General features: G+C 45.6%; 1 protein-coding gene across 1 annotated transcript in view; it reads left to right on the top strand.

Moving 5' to 3' along the window:
- Window positions 1-6,396: 6,396 nt before the first annotated feature.
- TASOR2 (transcription activation suppressor family member 2) overlaps window positions 6,397-20,257 on the top strand; it is a 32,150-nt gene continuing 18,289 nt past the window's right edge. Inside the window, exons 1-7 of the mRNA XM_041475582.1 lie at window positions 6,397-6,610; window positions 13,885-14,033; window positions 14,969-15,064; window positions 15,879-15,951; window positions 16,843-16,934; window positions 17,438-17,530; window positions 19,513-19,637. Coding sequence (XP_041331516.1) covers window positions 6,568-6,610; window positions 13,885-14,033; window positions 14,969-15,064; window positions 15,879-15,951; window positions 16,843-16,934; window positions 17,438-17,530; window positions 19,513-19,637 — 671 coding nt within the window. The 5' untranslated portion in view covers window positions 6,397-6,567. The remainder of the gene's footprint in view (window positions 6,611-13,884; window positions 14,034-14,968; window positions 15,065-15,878; window positions 15,952-16,842; window positions 16,935-17,437; window positions 17,531-19,512; window positions 19,638-20,257) is intronic.

Genomic DNA, 20,257 nt, shown 5'->3' with positions numbered 1-20,257 from the left:
GTATTGGGGAGATTGGTATGGGGGGACAGGGGGTGCTGGGGGTACTGGGATTGGGGAACAGGGGTATTGGACATTTTGGGATGGGTGAACAGGGGGACTGGGGGGACTGGGGGGTGTGGGAAGGGGATACTGGGATTGGGAAACGGTACTGGGGGTACTGGGATGGGGGGCAGGGGTTACTGGGGGCACTGGTGTGGGGTGCAGGGGTTACTGGGAGCACTGGGATGGGGTGCAGACTTTACTCTCTCTTCAGGGAGAGTTGCTCCTCCAAGCAGAGATCCTGCAGGATTCCTTCATTTTTACAATTTTTTTTTTAGGAAATTCCATTTTATTTTGGGAAGAAAAAAAAAAAGTAAAATTCTGTCATTTCTATTCCGCAGTGACTTCACTTCTTAACATAAAAATCCACCCTGTCCTTGGTCCCTGCTGGGATGGAAAAAATCCATGTTTTTCTCTTGGAAATTACCAATTTGGGAGAAAATACCAATTTTGCCCCTGCAGGAGGATGAAATTCCATACATCCAGTGGAAAACTTCTGGTTTGAAATGATGGAGCTGGAAAAGCCATGGCAATAATTCCATAAAAACTGCAATTGCTCCATCCTGCCAAGTGAGAATTGGAGGATTTTTCATATATGTTTTTCTCCTGAAAATTCCAATTTGGGAGAAAAGATCCAATTTTGGAGAAAATACCAACTTTGCCCCAGCTAGAAATTCCATAAATCCATTCTGGTTTGAAATGATGGAGCTGGAAAATCCTTGGCAATAATTCCATTAAAACTGCAATTGTTCCATCCTGCCAAGAGAGGATTGGAGGATTTTTCCAGGCTGGCATCTCTCAAAAAAATTAGATTTTTCCAAAGAAATTGTGGTTGCTCCATCGCTGGATGGGGCTTGGAAAAATTTGGGATAGTGGAAATATCCCTACCCATGGAATTGGAGGAGTTTTAGGTCCCTTCCCACCCAAACCATTCCATGATTCCAAGATTTTTGCCAGGATCAAACCTTTTGGAAAGAGCTCGTCCCTGCTGGCTCCAGCTGTACCTGGTAAAGAGCAATAATCAATGTCAATAATTCATATTTAAACTCAATATTTAGAAATCTTCAGGGTAATATTGCAAAATTATCAGCTGAGCAGCACAAGGAATTATTTTTTTTTTAAGAATGAAGGAACGAAATTGAGAATTTTTGTGAAAAACAGAGGGGGGGGATGGCAGAGATTTGAAAAAAATGAGAATTTTCTGCCTTTCTTGTCACCTTTGAGTCATTTCCTGAGGAGTCTCTGTGGTTTTACAGTTGCACCACTAAATTCAAATAAGCTGGGTTCAGTTCAAGCCTTTTTTCAGGGCTGTTTTAACTTTAGGTCTGACTTTAAGAAGCCACCAGAACTATTTGAAATGTTTGGCATCACCACTCGAGCAGCATCATGGCTTCTAAAGGTGCAAGACGCCAAAATTGCTAAAAAAGAAAACCAAAACCAAGAATAAATCAAACCAAAAAGCAAAAATCTTAACTGGGTTGGGAGCACTGCATGAAGACTCCATGAAAAAGCACCGAAAATTCTCTTTCATGAGGTATTTTTGATGATTTTCACGAATTTTTGGACAGAATTAACAAAATTAAAGGGGAAATAAAATAAACTGCTCTTTCATGGGGTATTTTTGGTGGTTTTCACCATTTTTTGGACAGGTGTGACAAAATTAAAGGGAAATAGAATAAGATTGGGCCTTAAAATTAAAAAAAATCACCAAAAATAAAATAAAATAAAATAAAATAAATAAAATAAAATTTGCTGTGAGATCTTAGAGATTAAAGGAGTTTTTCTTGAGTTGAGTGAAGAATGGGGCAAGGGGGTGACACCCACCTTAGCACTGATGTGGAACAAAGCAAAAATTTGGGTTAAAAGGTCCAGATTTTGCATTTTATGCTTCTTTTTCTTTTTTTTGTTTGGTTTGACACCCCTTTAGAGAAAACAGAGCAGAAATGAGGGGAGCAAATTTCTGCCCACTTGAGCTGATGAGCAGAAAACCACAGAATTTGGAGAAAATTGGAGAGATGGCTGCCTTGTTGTCAAAAATGGCTTCAAAAATGGATGGAAGAGACAGAAATGATCCCAAACTTTAGGAAAACAAGGGAAACCAACCCAAATTCTGATGTCACAAATGACGTGGGAGGGTGGTGAGGCCTTGGGATGGAATTCCCAGAGAAGCTGTGGTTGCCTCATCCCTGGAAGAGTCCAAGGTGAGGTTGGAAAAACCTGGGATATTGGAAGGTGCCCATGGAAGAATTCCTGGAATGTGGAATTAGGAGATGTTTAAGGTCCCTTCCCACCCAAACCATTCCATGAGCATAAGGAAATAGGAGAAAAATCAGCATTTCCATGATAATAAATAAGAGAAAAGCAAAGAAATTCAGCTTTTCCATGAATTTCTGGGATTAACCCAGGGCAGGAGAAGGATCCTCTCTGGTGTTTGCAGGTTGTGCTCTCACCCTGGGCTCCTGGCACTGCTCCACACAGTCAATAATTAATAAATTGATTTGCTTTACCCTGATGTCATCAGGAACTGCTGCTCCCACCTCCCACTCGAGCCATTCCATTGCAACTGTTTTCCTTCACCGACGGCATAATTCCATTTTTTTTCTGAATAAAAGAGGGAAATAAAACTCCAAATGACGTTTTAAATTCACATTTAAGTACGCCAGAACCTTATGAGTCAAGGTTTCAAAGAAGCCAAAAGAAAGCCTTGCCAGGAACCAGGTCCCCACCACGGTGACCTCATGGGCTTGGCTTGTCACCACCCTAAAAGTCATGAGGCACCAAAAAGGGACAGAGAAACTCCACTTAAAAATGACCTCCAGAGGCTCCAGTTCCTCTCCTCAGCAAAATGAAGAAAATAATTAATCTTGGAAAAGATTTTTAGGATGATCCAGTCCAAACCACCGGAAGTGCTGCTGATGAAATTCCTTTGAATTCTTTGCTTTTCTCAGCACTGAAAAAGGAGCTGTCACATGAAATTCTACATTTCCTCACTAGAAGTAGCTCCCAACACTAAAATACTTGGATTTCATCGGGACAGTGACTGGATGATCCCACTGGAGGTGGAAGTTTGGATGTTCCAACTGCAGATCTGCTCTTGAGATGCCCCAAAATCACAGAGACCTCCTCATACCTCGTCGGTCAAGGCTGTGGATTTTTCCCCCTTTAAGGGCAACCAGGAACATATTTCTGTCTCAGCAAGAATTCCAGGTTTTTATCTGCCAGAAGGAGCTAGAAAAACCCATGAATCTGGCAAATTTACTGTGATAAATGCTATAAATAGCATCTATTTATTAGTTAAATAAATAATAAATATTTAAAATAGTAGGAATACATATTAAATAAATAAGATTTGATAAAAAAAATAATAATAAATAAACAGTGCTACAAAAACTGGTATAAATGGTGCCCTGCCCCAACAAAAAAATCACTTTTTCTCCCCCCAACTTAATTTTTTTCACTGGGCAGCAGCACTTTGCACTCTGCTGCCACCGTAGCAAATTCTTAGGGTGGGTGAAATATCCATAAGGGCACATTCCTGACTTATTTGGCTAATAAGTGACTCATAAATGAGTTGGCCCATTGTTGTTCCTTATGTTTGAATTTGTTTGCCAATCTTTCCTGCAAAGCTCAGCAGAGCTAAAGCAGAGCCTGGGCACCGAGCATGGAAACAGCTCAGCAAGGATCAGGAATCAGCCTCTCCATAAATTTATTATGGGTTCAGCACCATGGATCTCGTTGCCAAAAGGAAAGCCAAGTGGAATCCCCTCCAAGACTCCTTGCTCAGCCGAACACAACCTTTGTCCCAGCGTTCAGGACGGGGTGTTCCTAAATCCTCTTGTGTAAGAGCTTGGGCAAGTCCAGATCTCCCTGTTCCCTGCTTGAGTCGATTGCAACATTTGTCGTTGGATGTGTTTTTGGTGTTTTTGCCAAGCCTGGTGAAGCCTAAAAATGATCCTCGGCTTCCTCTGTTCCATGTAGGGTTCAATACTGGGGTGAGGCAGCTCAGAACCATCAGAAGGGACTTTCATGAACCCCTTCCTTGGTCCCCTCAGAGCCTTTTACCATCACTTTCTATCTGTTCTGGCCCAGTGTTCTTCCTCAGCCCCTCATTTTGGCTCTTCCCTCAGTCCCCTTCCTCTCATTCCTTGTTTATAATTCCTTGTTTCTTGATTCCATTTTCCCTCACCCCTGACATCATTCCTTAAACCCCTTCCCTCACCTCAGTCCTTCCCCCTCAGTGCCTTCCCTCAACGCCCCCAAAACCCCTTCCCTGATCCCCTCATTTTGGCTCTTCCCTCAGGACCTTCCCATCATTTTCTATCTGTTCTGGCCCAGGGTTTTTCCTCAGTCCCTCATTTTGGATCTTCCCTCAGTCCCCTTCCTCTCGTTCTTTGTTTTCCGCACCCCTCACATCATTCCTTAAACCCCTTCCCTCACCTCAGTCCTTCCCCTTCAGAGCCTTCTCTCAATCCCCCTAAAATTCCTTCCCTGATCCCCTCAGGGCCTTTCACCCATATTTATTTCCTTTATCCATTCTGTCCCCTTCCCTCATCCCCTCTCCCCATTTCTCTGTTACTCACCCTCATCCTCTCAATCTTCTTCCCTCACCTCAGTGCCTTCCCCAGATCTTTGGTTTGGATCATTCCCTCACAACATTCCTTAAACCCCTTCTTTCACCTCAGTCCTTGCCCCTCAGTGTTTTTCCTCAGCCCCTCATTTTGGCTCTTCCCTCAGGGGCTTCCCTCATCATTTTTTAGCTGTTCTGGCCCAGTGGTTTTCCTCAGCCCTTCATTTTGGCTCTTCCCTCAGCCCCTTCCATCAGGGCCTTTGCCCATCATTTTTTAGCTGTTCTGACCCGGGGTTTTTCCTCAGTTTCTCAGTTTGGATCTTCTTTCACCTCAGTCCTTCCCCCTCAGCCCCTTCCCTCAATCCCCCCAAAACCCCTTCCCTGATCCCCTCAGCCCCTTCCCTTTTTGGCTCTTCCCTCAGCCCCTTCCCTCAGGGCCTTTCCCCATCTTTCTTCATCCATTCCATCTCCTTTCCTCACCTCCTCACCCCATTTCTGTGTCACTCACCCTCATTCCCTCAGTCTTTTCTCCTGCTCTGAGCCCATCACTCACTTCAGTGCCTTCCCCAGAGCTTTGGTTTGGATCTGTCCTCATTCCTTCACATCATTCCTTAAACCCTTTCCTTCACCTCAGTCCTTGCCTCTCAGAGCCTTCCCTCAATCCCCCTAAAACCCCTTCCCTGATCCCCTCAGGGCCTTCCCCCCATATTTCATTATCCATTCCATCCCCTTCCCTCATCTCCTCACCCCATTATTGTGTCCCTCACCTCAGTGCTTCCCTTCAACCCCCAGCCCAATCCCTGTTCCCGATGTCCCCTTGTCCCCCATGGATTGGGATACCCCCAAAGTCCCTCACGGGGTGCCTCCAGACCACACACACACACACACACACATGGAAATGGATGTCTAAGCAGAAAAAAAAAAGAAGATAAATAATTCAGTTTTTCTGCACCATGCAGAATCTGCCCAGATCAGCCCAGCAAGGAGAGAGTTTGTCCTTGAGTAGTTGTGGGAAGAGTATGGAGGGGCTGAGGGGATCAGGAAGGGGACTGAGATAAAATACTGAGGGAGAAGGACTGAGGGGAGGGAGGGGGCTCTGGCCATGAGGCAAAGTGTGAGGGGTTAGGGAAAGAAATTTTGGGACTGAGGAAAGGCCCAAAACAAGGAACACAAAGGGAAAATACTGAGGGGGAAAGATTGAGGTGAGAAAAGGAGCTCTGGCCATGATGTGAGGGGACAAGGGAAGGAGTTTGCGGACTGAGGGAAGGTCCAAAACATGGCTCTGGGGAAGGCACTGGGATGAGCGCTCAAAGCAGGAGAATGAGGGAAGGGGCAGTGGGAAGAGCTGAACAAACATTGAATTGGTCAGGAAGGGAATCGGGGGAAACTGATGGAAGACCCAAAAGAGGGAAAACACTGATGGGGAAGGACTGAGGAGGAGAAAAGGGTCTCTCGCCATGATGTGAGGGGATGAGGGAAAGGGCAGCGGGAAGAGCTGAAGTCAGGCATGGAGGGGCTGAGGTGATGGAGGAGGAGGCCAAGGCAAGACTGGGACAATATCCCCACCAAGGGCAAACACCGATGGCCGAGCCAGGAGCTGACAACGAGGGAGCAGAGCCGAAGGACGGAAGAGGAAAAGCCGGCTACGGACAGCCAAAGGCCGGTGACCGCGGGAAGAGGAAAACCCGCGGGCGGCCCCTCGCTGTCTTTCCGGTTCAGTTTTCACTTTCTGTTTTTTTCCCCGCTGCTCCCGCTCCCGCCCCTCGTCCCCTCCTTCCCTCCCTCCCTCCCTCTCTCCCTCCTCCCCCGCCCGCTCCGTCCTTCCACTTCCTGGGGCCGGCGGATGGCGGGGGCCGCCCCGCGCCGCCTCATGCCGCCGGCCCGGTAGCGGCGCCGCGCCGGGGGCCGGGCGGGGCGGCCATGAGGGCGGCCTGAGGGACGGCTCCGGGCGAGCCCCGGCCATGGGCGAGAGGCGGCGCGGAGAGAGCGGCGAGGCGGGCACGGGTAAGCGGGGCCGGGGAGTGAGGGCGGGCGGCTCCATCGCTGCCTTCTCTGCGAGTTGGGCGGTGGTTACCGGCTCCATGCCGCTCTTCCTTTGGAGAGGGAAAGGCGACCGGCTCCATCCCGCTCTTCCCTGGGAGAAGGGAAGGCGAGCGGCTTCATTCGGCTCTTCCCTAGGAGGGGGGGAATTCTTGGCTCCGTGCCGCTCTTCCTTTGGAGAGGGGAAGGCGACCGGCTCCATCGTGCCCTTCCTTAAAGAGAGAGGGTTCCCGGCTCCATCGTGCCCTTCCTTAAGGAGAAGAGAGTTCTTGGCTCCATCCCGCCCTTCCTTAAGGAGAAGAGGATTCTCGGCTCCATCCCGCCCTGCCCTGGGAGAAGTGTATGTGTGGGGGATTACAGGCTCCATCCCGCCCTTCTCCGGCAAGCAAAGGGTTACCGCTCCATCGCACTTTTCCCCGGGGAAAAGACGATTTACCGGCTTCATCCCGCCCTTCGGCGGGGAGCAGAGCGTTTAGCGGCTCCATGCTGCCCTTCCCTGGGTAAAAGAGGGTTCCCGGCTCCATCCCGCCCTTCCCCGGGGGAGCGCAGGAGCGGCCGCGCCGCCTTTGCCCCTCTCCCGTTCCCCTTGCTGCCAGGGGCAGGTCGGGGAGGCCCCGACCCCGAGCTCCTGGAAGCCTCGGACACGTAGGAACCAGATGGTTTTGAAATTTTCTGGCTCACCAGCGACACGTTGGCTTTTCCAAGTGGTGGTTCCCAAGGGCTGAGCAGCTGGGAAAAGTCGCGGTGCTTTTTTGGACACGCGTGCTGGGTGATGTGGGTGCCCTTCAGGACTGGGATTTGGGAATAAAACCAGCGTGGATGGGTGCTGATCCTCTCCTGGAGGGGCTGGAGGACTCTCGATCCCCCTTTGGAGCAGCTGCAGGGCTGAAATTTGGCCTTATAAGGGGAGAAAAATACATTTGTACTCTGTTCTTGCACAATTCTAATCCCAGATTGTCCTCAAACTATCCCACAGAGGTTTGGATTGCAGCAGAGCTTGCCCAGCTCTAGGTCTGCACTCCTAGAGTGAGGATAATCTGGGATAGATGAAACAAGCAGGAGGTTGGATGGCACTAAAAGACTTGCAAATCGTAGTCCTTACTCCATGGAAACCAAGTTTTTTTTCATTAAAAACGTGTGTTCTGTGATGATCCAGAATGATCCAGAATGGTGCAGGAGGTGCTCTGCTTTTTTTGGGCTGCTCAAGTCAGGGCATAAAATTAATGGATTTACCCCAAGTCTTTGATGAAATGGATATTTCTTAGTGCAGCTCCAAGCTCATTTTGGTTTTTATAAAACACGGGGCTTTGCTGTGGTCGAGTCTGGAAATCACTGCTCTGCTCTAGAAGGAATTTTTTTATATAAGTTCTGTTGTAACTGAAGTGTCTGATTTCACAGAAATTGTTTTCCAGCCAAGAAATCATTATCAGAGCATTTCAGAAACTCTTTATCTCCTCTGCTAAGAATTGTGATTAATTACAATTCATTGCCTTGCACCACAGGCTGTTAGGTAGCTCTGAAGTTTGTTTTATGCATAATTTGCTTTATTTCTTTTTAGTGTTCCTCTTAAACCTGCAGTTTTTGGCAACACCAGAGCCAGCTTGAATATTCCCCATTCCCAGATCTTCAGTATTCCTTAAAATCCCACCTTGGGATTTTCTTCCCCAAAGTCACCAATTCCTTGTTCTTGCTTAGAATCCCTTTGAGAGCAGAAAGTGAAATGTTGATTTTTTGAGGGGATAAATTCAGTTTTTTGCCAAATCTGGAATATTTTTTTGATGGTGACACCCTACTGATTCTGAGGGAATCTTTGGATTTGAGTGCTTGGCTTTGGTTGTTTTTATTGGGAATTTTCAGGGTGTGATTTCCCCAGCCAGAGGATCCATAGGGAATTTGGTTGGAGGGATTTGTTTTGATTTTTTCCCTTTTCCCAAAGGGAATTTCTCTGCCTTGTGGAAGTTGTTCCTAACGCTGCTGCTCGCTCAGCTCTGTGGAAAATCACTGAACTGGCTGATTTTGGAAAGAAAATGTTCCTTTTTTAGTTGTCCAAGTGCCAAAATTCCTGTGCTGGTGACTTGGGAAGAGTCAGGTGTCACCTGAGTGAAGCCACAGCCCTGGGTGAGGTGACAAAATTGGAGTTTGGGGATAAAAGCTCCTGATTTTTATCAATTAGTGTGTGAAATGTGTAAAAAACACATTTTGAATTCCGTGAGCAGCTGAAAGGAGCAGGAGGGAGGTTGTAAAATCCAAGAAACTGCTCTTGGAAGGATTTTAGCTGGAGGATTCCTACCCTGAGGAGTTTTTTCATCACAGTGGGGTGGATGTGGCTTTGTCCAGCCAGGAATGGGGACCTGTCCTTTTCCAGAGGGGAAATTACAACTTCTCATCCAGCCTGAACCTCCCAAGGAGTTTTTTTTGGGGTTTTTTTTCCCTTTAATTTTTCCATCTGCTGGTGCAGCAAGAGACACTCCATCATTTCTCCACTAGGCTGGATTTTTCCAGCTTTTCCCTCCTGGATGAAACATTTCCTTTGGAATTCTTTTACTGGAGCCAAACAAAAGAACAGAAGGAACAAAATTCCACGTGGGAATTTGGAAACACTCGGATTTGCTGCAATTTCTGATGACACAAAGAGGGGGGTTTTTTTGTTTGTTTGTTTTTTAAACATGATGCAGGAACATCACTTTCCCTTCCCATGAGGAAACTGCTAAAATTCCCTGCCCATCCAATGGGATTTGGAATTTGCTGTGAGATGAAATCAGAGCTTGAGTGCAGCTCTCTCTGGAGGTTGCAGAGTGCCCTGAAAAGATGCCAGGAATTCCCTGCAGCACCTAAAACCCATCCAAATAAATCCTGTCAGGCCCTAAAGCCATCCTGCAGCCTCCACATCCTCATTCCTTTTCCATGGGGAAATTTTCCCTAAAATCCAATCCAAACCCGTTGGCACAGCTGGAGGCCAAAAACAGGATCAAAAATGGGATCAGGGAATGCTGAGCTGCTCCAGAGCTTGGAATTCTCAGCTGGAATCAGCCCTGGGTGATTGGGAAAAAATTGGAAAAAAATGGAAAAAAAAAATTGGAAATCCAGTCCAGCACCTGGGTTTGCTTAGGAACAACCACCTTGGCTCACTGAGTTAAAAACAGCAAAAAAAATGATCCCACCCCAAGCCAGGATATAATTCCCGAGTTTAGGGCCAAGGAGGATTAATTTAGGAACGTGGAGCTGCATCCTGAAAACTCATGGAAACTCCATTTCCTGAGGAAAAGGTGGAATCTTTGCATTTGTGGGTTGTTTTTTATTCCTCATCTGCAGCATCCTGGGGCAAGATCTCCAGGAAACACAGGGAAACATCAGGCCACTTTGTTCCAGAGGTTTTGTTCTGTTCCCAACCCACCCCGTTCCCAAAATCTGCCTGGAAAAACGTGGAAAATCCCACTTGTCTTGGGGTGAGGTCAGATCCTTTATCCCGTGGCAGCTTCAGCCACCAGCACATGCAGGGTTAAAATAATTCCCTGTGTCCTGGGGTGGGGAAAAACTGGGAAAGTGGAATTCCAGAGTTGGAAAAACCCTCAGAGATCCAATCCAGCCATTCCCAAACCTGCCAAGGCCACCACTGATGTCCCCAAGTGTCACTTCCAGCTTTTAAATCCCTCCAGTGCCCTGGGCAACCTCTTCCCATGCTTTTTAGGGGGGAATTTTTCCCTAATATCCAATTTTTCCTGAAATTTCTGTTGTTCCCAGTCCACTCAGCAAACAGCTCCCAGCAGTGGGATCAGTTGGAGAAAGAAAATCCCTGGATCACAGTTGGAAAAGGAAAAAAATCTCTGGATCAGCCAGGGGGAGACTCTGGTTTTTCTGGGAGATCTCCCACAGGGAAAGAAGGAAATTGGGATGGGAGGAATTAAACTCCAAAATAATTTGGGAAAGATGATCCTAAGGAACCTCTGGAAGAACACAAACTGGTTTTTTTGAGAGAATTGTGGCAGGATAAAAATCCCAAATTTTGGTGTAAATCCACAGTGAGATGTGGTGGTGCCAGACCTGATCCTGCCGGTGATTCCAAATATTCCAGCTCATTCCAGCCTTGGGATTAAGCCAGGAAAATTGCTGGATCATGGAATTTTGAGGATTTGACAGCATCCAAATGCCTGCAGTGAATGCTACTGAAATGTTAAGGTTAAAAAAATGTAAAAAGGAAATTCTGCACTTCCAGAGCCTGGAGTTTTCCTCCTGGGCTGGGAAAACTTCCTTGGAAGTTGCCGAGTGCTGAGGCCATCCAGAGATCCCAGAAAACGAGATGAGCCAAAGGCAAATCCTGCATTTTGGAAGTCCACAGCCTCAGCTGTGCCAGGGGAGGTTTGGATTGGATTTTAGGGAACATTTCTCAGTGGGAAAGGTGGTCAGGGCAGGGATGGATTCCCCATTCCTGGGGGGATTTAAAGCCCTGTGCATGTGGCACCTGGGGACATGGGTGGCCCTGGCAGTGCTGGGAATGGTTGCATTCCATCCCAGAAATCTTTGCTCTGCTCATCCTGCCCAGGAGAGGGAGCAGCAGATCAGCAGAATTCCAAGGAATTCCATCACTGCTTGGAGGATGGTTTGTGCACAGCAGGGAGGGGAAGCACAGCATTCCCGGGATTGGAGCTGATTTTGGGAGCTGCAGGAGCTTGAATTCTGTGCTGCAAGGGTGGGAATTCACCAGGGCCAGCTGGGAATTCCCAAGGATTTCAGGGCAGGGATCATCAATCCCCTCTGGATCTTCCAGCCCTGTGCCATCCCTGCTGTCTGATCCCATTCCTGGAGTGTGCCCCATGGATCCAGTGCTATTCCCAAGTTTCTCCTTCCCAGAGTTTGCCCCATGGATCTGGTGCCATTCCCAAGTTTCTCAGTTTCCCAGAGCGCCAATCCCAAGTTTCTCCCTTCTTTCCTTCTCCACAAGTTTTTCCTTCTTTTCTTCTCCTGACTTTTCCCCATGGATCCAGTGCCATTCCCAAGTTTCACCCCATTGGATCCAGTGCCATTCCCAAGTTTCACCCCATGAATCCAGTGCCATTCCCAAGTTTCTCCTTCCTGGGGTTTTTCACCATGGATTGAATGCCATTCCCAAGTTTCTCTCCATGGATCTGGTGCCATTCCCAAGTTTCCCATTCCCAAGTTTTTCTCCATGGATCCAGTGCCATTCCCAAGTTTCCCGTTCCCAAGTTTTGCCCCATGGATCCAGTGCCATTCCCAAGTTTCTCTCCATGGATCCAGTGCCATTCCCAAGTTTCTCATTCCCAAATTTCCCCTCGTGGATCTGGTGCCATTCCCACATTTCCCATTCCCAAGTTTCTCTCCATGGATCCGGTGCCATTCCCAAGGTTCTCACTTTCACTTTCCCTTCTGCCGTGGCCACTTTCACTTTCACCTTCTGCTCCTGCCCTGGATCTGCCAGGATTTGGGATTTTTTTCCTGGGAATTTTTTTTTCCTTAGGGTTGGGATACATCTTCCCAAAATCCAGGAGGGAATTGAGGGGTGCAGCCACTTGGGCTCAGTTTCCTCTCATTAATTAATTAATAAATTTATTTTTAAATTATTTTTTCCCCTTTCTGGATTTTCATTTTGAAAAATAATATTGGAGTGATCACCTGCAAAATTCCTGGATTTTTTGTTGTATTCCCAAGAGTTTCATACTTTTTTTTTAAACTTTTATCCCTGAAAATATTTGATATTTTCCAAAATAAGTTGTGGTGCTCCAGCAAAAAGAATAAAAAAAAAAAAAGAGGTTGTGTTGCATCCTTTGAGCTGAGCTGGGATTTAAAATTCCATGAAATTTAAAATTTTAAATTTGATTTAAATTTGAAATTTACTGGATGCTTCCTTAAGGATGCAGGAAACACAGGAAGAAAAATGCAAGAAAAATTAGCAAAATGAACTTTTCTCATTAGGCCCAGAGACTGAAAGACTGCTGCTGAAAAAAAAAGCTGGAAAATCCCTTTATTTCCCATTTTTCTGCTCTTAATCTGCTTTTTTTCCCTTAATTCCAAGGATTCCAGAGGCAGCACCTAAAAGCAGGCAGTGTAAAAAGTGAATTTACAAAGGCACAAAATATCCAAAAAAAGGTTTAAAGCAGAAAAATCTTCTTTAAAGACTTTCCTCCAAATTTCCATCCTCACCTGCTGTGTTTTCCTAGGATCACTTTGGGATTCTTGGATCATTTTTAGATCCTTCCACATTTTTCCCTCATCTGGATTTTTTTCCCTTTCCCCTTCTCTTCCCCCATTCCTTAAATTAATCATTTTTATTTTTTTTCCTCCTGGAATAATTTGAGAGGAATAAAAATAGACACAAGGAATGATTTGATCTTCATTTTTTAAATTGAAAAGGCAAAAATTATTGAAACTTGCCCTTAAAAGCAGGGATCAAAGGCTGAGTTTGGGATTTGGAACCTCATGCATAAAGTTAATTTATAAACTATAAATGTATAAATTAGCTTATACTAAATCAATTTGTAATAAATTAAAATTTACTTATAGTTAATTATAAATGATATATTAATAAGTTATGTATATTATATATAAAACACATGACAAGATATATTATTTATTACTATTAATATATATAATGATATAACATTAACTAAATGTAATAATTATATAAATATTTATTAATAATAATTTATTTTTATATTTATACTTTTATACATTTCTAATTTAATATTAATATCTGGATTTATAAATTATTTCCCTTCTGGCAGCTGCTACAGATTTTTTTTTGGGATGAACCAGGAGCTCAAATCCCTCTTTCCAAAAATTGTTTTAACTCCCAGAAATCTGGGATTTGGAGGCACCACCCCATCCCAAATCCACCCACAGATCTGGCAATTCCCACCTGGAATTTTTCCCTCAGGATTCCCCATGGATCCTGAGGAGCAGAGTTCCCTGTTGCAGCAATTTTTACCTGGAATATTTCCTTTTTTTCTTGCACACCCCATCCTGAATCCCCACACTGATCTGGCAATTCCCAGCCGGAATATTCCCTGTTTTCCCAGGAGGCCCTGGATCCTGAGGAGCCAATCTGGCAATTCCCAGCCAGAATATTCCCTGTTTTCCCAGGATTCCCCCTGGATCCTGAGGAGCCAATCTGGCAATTCCCAGCTGGAACATTCCCTGTTTTCCCAGGAGTGTCCCTGGATCCCGAGGAGCAGGGCTGCTCCCTGCTGCAGCATTCCCACCTAGAACATTCCCTGTTTTCCCAGGACTGTCCCTGGATCCCGAGGAGCAGGGCTGCTCCCTGCTGCAGCGGGCCGTGGCGCTGCTGCAGAGCTCCTCCCTGCACTCCAGCTCCCAGCAAGGCTTCCAGTACAGCAGAGCCATCCTGGTGGAAAATGAGCTTTTCCTGAGTGAGGTAAGCCTGCAATCCCAGCAAAAATGGGATTTTTTGGGAGCTGCACACCTCTGGGAATGCTGATTTATTGCCAGCTCTGTTTGATTTCCCTCTTGAAATTCCCAACTTTTTTTTCTCCTTCCTTTCGCTTCCGTCCCCATCAGGAATAAAGAATCCATTCAGCCAATGGTGCTCAGAGTTCCTGGAGCCTTGGGAATTCCAAAATTCCTTTGGAGTTGGAGAATTCCCTTCCATGGGTTGCTTTCTGTTGAGTTGACCTCAAGGCAGATTTTTGGGATGTCTCTGTCTCCACCTTTCTTTTTTCCTTTTACCTTCATTTTTTCCAGCTGGCTGGACTTTAAAAAATCCCTTCATTCCCACTTTTGAAATCCCTTCATTCCCACTTTTGAAATCCCTTCATTCCCACTTTTCTAATCACTTAATTGCCACTTTTGAAGTCCTCACATTCCCACTTTTCAAATCTCCACATTCCCACTTTCAAAATCTCCACATTCCCACTTTCAAAATTCCCACATTCCCACTTTTCAAATCCCTTCATTCCCCCTTTCCAAATCCCACATTCCCACTTTCCAAACTCCTTTATCCCATTCCCACTTTCCAAATCCCACATTCCCATTTTCAAATCTCTTCATCCCATTCCCACTTTTCAAATCCCTTCATTCCCATTTTTCAAATCCCCAGATTCTCATTTTTCCAATCCTTTCATTCCCATTCCCAAATCCCTTCATCCCATTCCCACTGCTGATTTTTCCTGTTGCTATTGTGTTTCATTTTCCTCACCTCAATTTTTTAATTAAACCACATCCAGGTGTTTTTCCAACTGTGCTGGGCCAGATTACTTTTTTCCCCTAATCCTGAAAAAAAAAAGTGGGAAAAATAATTTTTTTCTGGGATCAGCATCACCTGAGACCAAAATGTTGGGATTTTTTTTCCAGCTCCGAGCTTTTGCCCGAGCCAAGGCAGCTGCAGGATACAGCCAGGAGGAGCTGCAGGAGACCTTTGCATTCCTGCTCTTTGACAAGGAGGAGGAGGTAACCTGGAATGGGATTTCCATGGAAATTTGGGATCAAATCCCTGCTTTTTTTCTCATCACACCCAGGAGATCTGGTGGGGCAGTTCCCAGGAGAATTCCTGCTGGGAAAAGCTCTGGGAGCAGCTCCTGGGGGGTTTGGGATGGCTCTGATGGGAGAAAAGGGAATTTTTCTTGCTGCCAGTGGGATTATTTAGGATTATTTGGAATTCTTTGGAAATATTTGGGATTATTTACAGTTATTTGGCATGATTTATTTGGCTCCTCAGGGGTTTTAGGAATAGATCTGGTTGGAGAAAAAGGAATTTTCCTTGGTGCCTCTGGGATTCTTTGTGAATATTTGGGATTTTTGGGATTATTTGGAATTATGTGGAATTCTTATTGGAATTCTTATTGAAATTATTTGGAATTATTTGGGGTTCTTTGGGATTCTTTGGCTCCTGGGGGGTTTTAGGGATGGATCTGATTGGAGAAAAAGGAATTTTCTTTGGTGCCACTGGAATTAAATGGAATTCTTTGGGATTCCTTGGAATTCTTTGGGATTCTTTCGGATTATTTGCAGTTATTTGGAAATATTTGGAATTCTTTGGCTCCTGTAGGGTTTTAGGGATGGATTTGATTGGAGAAAAAGGAATTTTCCTTTGTGCCACTGCAATTTTTTGGAATTATTTGGGATTACTTGGAATTTCTCAATTCCTGGGAATATTAACACCCTTTATCACCCAATAACTGATTTCCTGGGAATATTTCTCATTTCCTGGAAGTAAATCCTGGAAAAAAGGTGGAAAAAGAGGAATTTTCCTGCTCCCTTGCAGGCCCAGCGGGTGTGTCAGAGCGGGCTCCGTGTCAACAGCAGCAACATCTCCACCCTGGGGGACCCTGCCAAAGGTAAAATCCCACCTGGAAAGGAAATTCCCACTCTGGGAGTGAAACTCCATCCAAATTCCTTCAAATTCCCACTCTGGGAATGAAACTCCTTCCAAATTCCTTCAAATTCCCACTCTGGGAATGAAACTCCTTCCAAATTCCTTCAAATTCCCACTCTGGAATGAATTTCCTTCCAAATTCCCACTCTGGGAATGAATTTCCTTCCAAATTCCCACTCTGGGAATGAATTTCCTTCCAAATTACCACTCTGGGAATGAAACTCCTTCAAAATTCCTTCCAAATTCCCATTCTGGGAATGAAATTCCTTCCAAATTCGCATTCTGGGAATAAAACTCCTTCAAAATTCCCACTCTGGAAATAAAATTCCTTCCAAATTCCTTCCAAATTCCCATTTAGGGAATAAACTCCTTCCAAACTCCTTCCAAATTCCCATTCTGGGAATAAAACTCTTTCAAAACTTCTTCAAATTCCCACTCTGGGAATGAAACCCTTTCCAAATTCCCATTTAGGGAATAAACTCCTTCCAAAGCCAAGGCAAAAGCTCAAAATTCCTGGGTTTTACTGCAGAAATCCCTGGAAAATTCCCTTCTTTCTGATCTTTCAGCCAGCTGAGGGTGGGATTTTTCCCAGGGAATGGCAGCATTCCTTCAGCTCTTCATTTTCTGGGAATATGAACTGCTTTTATCACCCCAGAACTGGTTTTCTGGCAATATTTCTTATTTTTCTTGGAATATTTCTCATTTCCTGGGAATATTAACACCCTTTATCACCCAATAACTGATTTTCTGGGAATATTCCAGAATTCCCCCATTTTTCTGGCTCTTTACAGAGATTTTTGGGAATATCTTTCCCTGCTGACAAATAATTCCCTTTTTTTTTGTTGTTTTCCAGGGGTTTATATTTCCAAATATTCTGACTGTCTCCATCCCAGCCCTTGGCACCAGGGAAAATCAGGATTTATTGTCATCTGTAAGCTCATCAAGGTAAACCCCAAATTTTTAATTGCCTATAAATCAAAGTCCAGAATCCAGTTTTTCCTTGGAATTTCAGGAATTTTGGGAATTTTCAAGGGTTTTTCCCCTTCCTGCTCTCTGGAGCCGATTCCAAACCCAAACTCTTCACACTGGAAATTTCTCTTTGAAATTTGAACTTTGAGATTTTGCTGCCCATAATTTTGGTGGGATGGAAAATCAAACTCCAAACTCCAATGTTTCCTTGGATTCTCAGGAATTTTGGGAGATTTAATTTTTTTTTCCCATTCCTCCTGCCTGGAGCTGATCCCAAACCCCACTCCTGACCCTGCCTCTTCCCATCCCAAACCCACCTGAATTTTTGGAACACCACAACCGCACCGCCCTCACCCTGCTCTTCCAACATGGGGAACAAAACACATCCTTGGGACTATTTCCTCAGATTTCCATCCTTGGGATGGATTTTTGGGAAGGATTCCATGGATTTCCATGCTTGGGATGTGTTTTTGCTGCAGGGCAAGGTCAGAGCCATCCCTGAGAGCTCCCCCAGCAGCTCCACCTGCCCCTCGCCCGGCTACGACTGCCACGTGTCCAGCGGGAGCAGCCAGGTACTCTGGGATTGCCCTTTTCCCAGTCCCACATTCCATGGATTTCCCTGTTTCCTGTGGATTTCCCTGGTTTTGCCTTTAATTCCCTGTTTGCCATTCTTTCCCCATTCCCTGATTTCCCTCTTTTCCCAGTCCCCCATTCCATGATTTCCCTGTTTTTCCCAGTCCCACATCCCATGGATTTCCCTTTTTCCCATGGTTTTCTTATTGTTTCCCAGTCCCCCATTCCATGGATTTCCCCATTCCATGATTCCCTGTTTTCCTGTGAACTTCCCTTTTCCCAGTCCCACATCCCATGCTTTCTCTGTATTCCTAGTCCCCATTCCCTGATTTCCCTGTATCCCATGGATTCCCTGTTCCCTATGGATATTTCCCCATTCCCCATGGATTATTCCCAGTATCCCATGGATGTTTTTCCCTCTGTTTCCCCAGTACTACATGTATGAGGTGAGCAGGGTGAATTCCCAGTTCCCCATGGGTTATTCCCTGTTCCCTGTGGATTCTTCCCAGTATCCCCTGGATGATTTCCAGTATCCCGTGGATGATTCCCAGTTCCCCATGGATGATTCCCAGTTCCCCATGGATGATGCCCATTTCCCACAGACGATTCCCATTTCCCATGAATGATTCCCCATTCCCCATGGATTATCTCCAGTATCCCATGGATATTTCCCTGTGTTTCCCGAGTACTACATGTACAAGGTGAGCAGGGTGAATTCCCAGTATCCCATGGACTATTCCCAGTATCCCATGGATGATTCCCAGTTCCTATGGATGATTCCCATTTTCCATGGATGATTTCCAGTCCCCATGGATTATTCCCTGTTTCCCATGGATTATTCCCCGTTTTCCATGTATCCCTAATATCCCATGGATGTTTCCCTGTGTTTCCCCAGTACTACATGTACAAGGTGAGCGGGGTGAATTCCCAGTTCCTGTGGATTATTCCCAGTTCCCATGGATGATTCCCGTTCCCCTTGGGTTATTCCCAGTATCCCATGGATGATTACCAGTATCCCATGGATGGTTCCCTGTTCCCATGGATTATCCCCGTTCGCCATGGATTATCCCCGTTTGCCATGGATTATCCCCATTCCCCATGGGTTAATCCCCATTCCCCATGGATTATCCCCATTCCCCATGGGTTATCCCCGTTCCCCATGGATTATCCCCATTCCCCATGGGTTATTCCCTGTTCCCCATGGATTATCCCCGTTCCCCATGGATTATCCCTATTCCCCATGGGTTATCCCTATTACCCATGATGTTTCCCTGTGTTTCCGCAGTACTACGTGTACGAGTTGAGCGGGGTGATTTCCCAGTTCCCATGGGTTATTCCCAGTATCTCATGGATTATTCCCCATGGATAAGTGTTTCCGCAGTACTACGTGTACGAGTTGAGCGGGGTGATTTCCCAGTTCCCATGGGTTATTCCCAGTATCCCATGGATTATTCCCCATGGATAATCCCCATTCCCCATGGATTATCCCCAGTATCCCATGGATTATCCCCTGTGGATTATTCCCAGTATCCCACGGCTGTTTCCCGTTCTCTCCCCAGTACTACGTGTACGAGTTGAGCGGGGTGAATTCCCCGTTCCCATGGATTATCCCCAGTACCCCATGGCTGTCTCCCGTTCTCTCCGCAGTACTACGTGTACAAGTTGAGCGGGGTGAATTCCCTGTTCCCATGGATTATCCCCAGTATCCCATGGATTATCCCCCATGGATTATCCCCAGTACCCCACGGCTGTCTCCCGTTCTCTCCGCAGTACTATGTGTACGAGTTGAGCAGGGTGAATTCCCATTGCCCATGGATTATCCCCAGTATCCCATGGATTATCCCCCATGGATTATCCCCAGTACCCCACGGCTGTCTCCCGTTCTCTCCACAGTACTACGTGTACGAGTTGAACGGGGTGAATTCCCATTCCCCATGGATTATCCCCAGTACCCCACGGCTGTCTCCCGTTCTCTCCGCAGTACTACGTGTACGAGGTGAGCGGGGCGGGAGCGGCCGAGCGGCCCCGCCAGGTGTGTCCCTACGTGCTGCTGGCCTGCCAGTACCGCGCGCCCCGGGAGATGCCCGCGCCGGCCCCGCACCGCCCGTAAGGAGCCTGCACGGCCCTTCTCTGCCCCCTCCCATCCCTGGAATCCCTTTTATCCTTTTCCCCATCTAAAATTCCTTTTTATTCTTTACCCATCTCTGCAATTCCTTTTGCTTCTTTTCTCATGTCTGAATATTTTCCTTTTCTTCCCTCTTTTCCCACCTCTAAAATTCCTTTTTTCCTTTTTCCATCTCTAAGTATTCTTTTTCTTCCTTTTACAATCTCTAAATATTTCTTTTTATAATTTTCCCATCTCTGGATCAATTTTCCTTTTTTTCCCTCTTTTCCCATCTCTAATACTCCTTTTCCCATCACTAATGTTCTTTTTATCCTTTTCCCATATCTAAGTATGCCCTTTTATTCTTTTTCCATCTCTAAAATTCCTTTTCTTCCCTCTTTTCCCATTTCTGAATACTCCTTTTATTCCTTTTCCCATACCTAAATATTCCTTTTATTCCTTTTTCCATCTCTAAAATTCCCTTTTATGCTTTTCCCATCTCTAATACTCCTTTTATTCCCTCTTTTCCCATCTCTGAATATTTTCCTCTTATTCCCTTTCCCATTTCTAAATATTCCCTTTTATCCTTTCCCTACCCCTAAAATTCCTTTTATTCCTTTCT

This window comes from Pyrgilauda ruficollis, unplaced genomic scaffold (assembly GCF_017590135.1).
Source record: "Pyrgilauda ruficollis isolate IOZ18807 unplaced genomic scaffold, ASM1759013v1 scaffold356, whole genome shotgun sequence".
Taxonomy (NCBI): Eukaryota; Metazoa; Chordata; class Aves; order Passeriformes; family Passeridae; genus Pyrgilauda; species Pyrgilauda ruficollis.
This window is presented reverse-complemented; position numbering and strand designations above follow the sequence as displayed.